This window comes from Dreissena polymorpha, chromosome 10 (genome assembly GCF_020536995.1).
Source record: "Dreissena polymorpha isolate Duluth1 chromosome 10, UMN_Dpol_1.0, whole genome shotgun sequence".
Taxonomy (NCBI): domain Eukaryota; kingdom Metazoa; phylum Mollusca; class Bivalvia; order Myida; family Dreissenidae; genus Dreissena; species Dreissena polymorpha.
Window position 1 is genome coordinate 63,415,046 of NC_068364.1, and position 5,811 is coordinate 63,420,856.

At 37.4% G+C, this 5,811-nt stretch overlaps 1 protein-coding gene across 1 annotated transcript; it reads left to right on the forward strand.

Moving 5' to 3' along the window:
* Nucleotides 1–814: 814 nt before the first annotated feature.
* Nucleotides 815–5,571, forward strand: LOC127849168 (uncharacterized). Its single transcript, XM_052381887.1, has 6 exons — nucleotides 815–974; nucleotides 2,237–2,400; nucleotides 3,433–3,557; nucleotides 4,075–4,444; nucleotides 4,713–4,854; nucleotides 5,384–5,571. Exons 1-6 carry the CDS (start codon nucleotides 815–817, stop codon nucleotides 5,569–5,571), a joined length of 1,149 nt encoding a protein of 382 aa, XP_052237847.1.
* Nucleotides 5,572–5,811: the final 240 nt, after the last annotated feature.

A 5,811-nucleotide genomic window follows, 5' to 3' on the forward strand; every position in this document is an offset into this window, starting at 1 on the left:
TCATTTGATTGCTCCCTAAAACTTAAAATGTTTTCACACTATTTCAAACGCGACTAAAATTAACAGCACCAACATTCAATGCATTCACATCAAATAGTTTATTCGATATTTTCGGAATACGATATATATCTGCAACAAAGTTATCTTTAGTTTGTGGGCACGCCAGAATGCTACGATCTAAGATACGACCAGTCCCTGTGCCTGGAAAATCTGCAGTTACCCATTTCATTGTCAGTACTACTAATAATCGTCGCTGTCAGAGAGTGCAATAAGTGAAAGTTTCCAGGACGTTTAAATGATCCTCTAACCTCTGACCCACCAAACAAGCGACTCAAACAGCGAGCCAGTGGGTTCGACAGTAGTTGGACGCAATATTGTCCATGGGTAACACATTTTGAAGGAGGTAAGAATATCTTTACTTTTGTATAAGTTTGTAGTGAAAGCAACACTAAATGAAATCGCAAGTGAATAATAATTGAAAACAGACAGATATTGTGTTGCATCAATTATAGGACTCTACAGATGATAAAATTTTAATATGAATTTCACTTTATAAACATATAATATACTATTAAATAAAACAGTTGTTGGTATGATGTGCTCTTTGTGTATCCGTCACATGTGCAGATCAATACGTTCTAGATGAAGCAGTCGGTACTGCTCCGTGGGTACTTGACTAGACTGTCAAGAATATAAAAACACACGAAAAAAGCTGAAATATCTCATTGTGTTAAACCGAAGAGATTTAAAATTCTAATTTCAGTGTAATTTGACAAATTGTGTGTTTTTTAAACTGCGATAGGGCATCAGCACAATGAAAAGGGTAATAACAGAAAATCGTGCTCTCCCGAAGTCTGATGTCCTCAATGTTCTGGTGATGGTAATCATTGAAGGACCTGCCAATGAGGCAATGGACTTCGGAAGAATGGTGAATGCCTGGCAACAGGAGAAGCCTCGGAGAACAGTTCTTCCAAGTTAACATTTTATATATGTATACGTGTGTAGAAATATGTAATTGTCGTTGTGTGTTTTTTTGCAATAATTTTGTAGTGCGTTCTAATGCGTACTGTTATTTGTCTTGTTATTTCATATTATAAAATATGACTTAAATAAAATAAATTGTGGAAAAATAAATAAACAATAAAATAAATAGTAGTGTTTCAATAGCTCAAAAGTAGTGTGTATTTTATAAAAGAACATGTAGAGAAGTGGTTAAATAGCTCCAAAGTATTGTACATTGTGATTAAGAAAAAAAAAGAAAAAAAAGAAAACATTGAAAGCGAAATGGGCACCCTTCCGTACCAACCCCCATTCCGCGATGTCATGCCGCTGTGACTGACCAAATTCCTGGGGAAATGCCTGTATATATATATATATATATATATATATATATATATATATATATATATATATATATATATATATATATATATATATATATATATATATATATATATATATTTATATTTATATGTAAATATGATATAATATCCAGGAATAGTCGGCTATTCGTCAATATGTAGTTTAAAAAACTTCACAACTGACCTTTGAATGGCGCTGTATAGGCTTGTTTAGTTTAGTCTCATGATATCGTTATTTTCCGAAAAAAATGTATCAGCGATGCATCCCAGTCCGTATTTTGCTTAAGTTAAATATTTGAAAATATATATGTGTCTTGTTCTGTGAAAATTGGGCAAAATGCATGTGCAGGCTAAGCAGGAATGACACTTTCCGCTGTAATGGTATTTTCCGTTTAAAGGATGTCCCTTTTTACCGAAAATCTAGTTTAAGCGGAAAGTGTCGTCCCTGATAAGCCTGTGCGGACTGCACATGCTAATCTGGGACGACACTTTACGCACATGCATTATGCCCAGTTTTTTCAGAACACGACTCATATTTACTGGACCTTTCAAATTGTAATTATAAATATAATTCCGTTGCTGTTTCAGATTTTCCGGACAAACAACATGGCGGGAAAAGCAATCTTTATAACGTTGTTCATAGTTGTTGTATCTGTCGCTGCTTTCGATCCGACATGTAAGCTGCAATACAATTTTGAATTTTACATGTTTCATGTTTTCAAAAAAAAATCCACGTTTTGAGTACAGTCGTGAAACGTTTGATATCGTTGTATATTAACTTACGTAAAGAAATAACATCGTCTTTCAAACACATGTATAGACGTTACCGATTTGACAATACCCAAGTAGCATCTCTTACTGATTCCCATTTCCAGTGACGATCGACAGCTGTACGAAGAGCAAGTTGGAGATCACTCTAAACAACGCTTCCTCTTCCGGCATCGTGTACATTCAAGGTCAGAGCTCCGTCTGCCGCTACCTCACCTCCAGCGTCGTGTCCGTCCACTCGTTTGACTTCGCCTCATGTAATTTGGAATGGGTAAGTGGTTATGCATTAGGGTCTCGCTGTGGGAAAACGGGATTTGATGCGTAAAATATCGTTCCACATTAGCCTATGCGGTCCGTACTGGCTTATCAGGGATGACACTTTCCGCTTTAATGGTAGTGTTCGTTTAGCGGTAGTCTCTTAGCGGAAATCCAGTTTGGGCAGAACATGTCGTAACTATTAAGCCTGTGCGGACTGCACAGGCTCATCTGGGAGACACTACGCACAAGCATTAAGCCCCGTTGTCCCAGGACGAGGCTAATTTATTTTCATAGTTTTATGACCTGTGCAAATCGACTATTGTTTAAAAGATTATGATTAGAATATAAGTAATCGTGACAAATCGCGATATACATAATGTCTAAAAACATGTGGTATAAGCATTGTTTCAAACCGATGTCCAGAGAATAAGATTTAAATTTATTTTATCTTGTCACGTTTCTGGAAAACGGTATGATGTTTAACCATTTTTTTTAGTTTTGGTTTGTTAAACCTACTGTTTTAATCACCAGTCATGATTATGTACAACATACTAATTAATTTGCTTTTATGTAAACTTTATTTAACCATAACTTTGTTGCTATGTTTACCTATATACTATAAATGGTATTGCATGTATTTTATTGTTTCGGCGTATCTGCTATATGGGCCTTCTTCATTACATTTTGGGAAAGACACTGTATCACTTACAGGTGTAGATAACACTTAGCCTTTTAACTAGCCTCTCTATTCTATCATTTAACCCATGTATGCCTAGCGCCTAGAAAAAAAGGCCTTGACAAACAGCGTAGACCCAGATGAGACGCCGCATGATGCGGCGTCTCATTTGGGTCTACGCTGTTTGCTTAAAGGAATTTCTGTAAGAAATATTCTAAATATAGAAATAAATATAAAAATATACCAGACATCCCTAATTTTGGAAATAAATTTATCGAAATTAGAAGGAAAGGAGAGTCCACTAGGCATAAATGGGTTTAGTATTATACATGACCGATGCTAATATCATTGTTATATATTCATCCCCAGGAGGAGTCGTTCAAGGTGATAGTGCAGAAGAATGCCCTCTACCAGACAGGGGCAGACAAGCAGATCCCGGTTATGTGTGTGGCCGATCTCGGGGACCTTACTGTCTCGAACAGTATCATAGCCACGTAAGATTTAAGTTCTAATTCTGTAAATGGTCGTTGTGTTCAAGCATGAGTTCGATGAAATACAGGGGTGCATGTATTGGCATGCGATTTCCGATTTATACAAATACTTACTCGTGAATATATTTTAATACAAAATGAAGAAGTAATCATGTGAGCATGTCATTCTATATAGCAATTTATTCCCGTGCTGATTCAAAATATTTACTGGTTTGTATCTGTAAATTAATGAATGAACACGTACACTAACCATGCAATTTTAAATTTTTGTTTTAATTTTGTTGATCTGATCAATTTTATAAGCTGACATTTGCATTTCAATTTTTATTACTCTTTGAGATGCTTATTACTTTGAATGCATAATCGAATGCAGATGTTATAATTGTTTAATAGCTACTAATTCTCATTTAAGAATTACATCTGAATGATTTTGATTTCGATATTATTAAAAACTCGCTTAATTATAAAAAATACCTTAACCGATACGTGACTGTGCATAATATACGTATTTCCATTTCAGGGACAAGGATAACGACGCCGGTCAGAATTTGACGGTCAAGCCCTCCGCGTTCATGACACTGTACAGGAATGGCGTCGACATCAGTGGACAGACAGTAAAACTGACGGACACCATCACCATGGTTCTGCAGCTGGAGTCGGAGTACATCGAGGACTTCGACATCAAGGCCAAGTACTGCACCGCCGATAATATTGACATAATCGTCGACGCATGCGCCGTTGATACCGACCTGTTTCCACACATCTCCCGCATCCAGCAAGGCGTGCTCCAGGCCTCTTTCGGCGCATTCCGTACCACCAACCTGAACGGCGGATCCGTCAGCATGCCTTTCTCTTGCGTGCTGCAAGTCTGCCTGGGAGCGTGTGCCCCGGTAGGTCAAAGTAACATTCAGTGTTCAAGAAGCATGTTTTGATTTTATATAAATTTAGTTTTAAAGTATTTTCTCGTTGGAGTTAATTTTTTTATCATGGATGCATTCCAAAATGTCCCAACATTTAGAGTCATGGATTATTGCATAAAGTATTGGTGTCCGAAATCCTGGAGTCACACGGAACAATTAAGTTTTGTTTAAAAAGAGTGTCCGAAAATGTACAGTATAATAATTAAGCCTTATATAAATGTTAACGCGTCCATTGCAGACGACGTGCACTGACGGTGAGACGAGCTACGGCCGGAAGAAGAGGAACGTTGCTAAGCGACAGACACCGGAAGACAGCGGAATAGACAACATCAGCGTCGGGTCCGCTCTCTCAATCACCACAGAGGAGGTCATCGTCGAAGGTGCGAATATTTTAAAGATTTTGTGCCAAATCTTTTCTACATGTATCCATACAGAGCACAGCTTTGGTTATAAGACGAGTGGCAAAAGTAATCAGTAATAAGTAGTGGTATTGAGAAACATGTTAATATGCAGCCTCGTCATCAAAGGTGTGGACATTAAAAAGAAATCGAAACGCTTTTGCCAAACTCTATAATATGTTAATCCACATAGAACACAATTGTTGTTTTAGACTGTAGTCAAAAGTCAACAGATTTTTTTTTATTAGAGACAACGTTAACCCTAGCGTCTAGAAAAAAAGCCTTGGCAAACAGCGTAGACCCAGATAAGACGCCGCATGATGCGGCGTCTCATCAGGGTCTGCGCTGTTTGCTTAAAGGAATTTCTGTAAGAAATATTCTAAATATAGAAATAAATATCATAGACATCCCTAATTTGGAAATAAATTGATCCAATTTAGAAGGATGCGAGACTCCACTAGGCATAAATGGGTTAAAATGCTTTCAAACATAAGATATTTTGCGTTTTCAGCCTCACCGGAAGACGGCAACATGTGCATGGCTCAGGCAACCTTCGTCGTCATCGTTTCCACTATGGTCGCTGGTGTCGTCGCCTCCGCCGTCTCCGCCGTCGTCATGTGGCGGAAGTTGCAGGGAAAGTCCAGCATTCTGCGCAAGCTCAGCAGTGGAACGCAAATGACCGGCGTGTCGAAGTCATGAATTTAATGTGCATGTTCAGACGGAAGTTAATGTGTATTAACTATTCTGCATAATATGTATTTATTATATTTAAAAATCATGAAATAATTCACGTAGAAAACAAGAGTGTTCGTATCTAAGTCAAAACTTTGAAAGTTATAAGCCTTGAACATAAACAAAAGTATGATTCTTAATGATGTGTCTTTCACGACTAAAATTGGCAATTTTTTTGTACTCAGATTCATGAGATACAACAATCGA

Excerpts from the sequence above, each read along its gene's own strand:
- LOC127849168 (XM_052381887.1), top strand. The coding sequence starts at position 815 with ATGAAAAGGGTAATAACAGAAAATCGTGCTCTCCCGAAGTCTGATGTC. Across the intron at positions 3,558-4,074 it reads TCGAACAGTATCATAGCCAC|GGACAAGGATAACGACGCCG; the intron begins GTAAGATTTAAG and ends TTTCCATTTCAG. Across the intron at positions 4,445-4,712 it reads GCCTGGGAGCGTGTGCCCCG|ACGACGTGCACTGACGGTGA; the intron begins GTAGGTCAAAGT and ends CGTCCATTGCAG.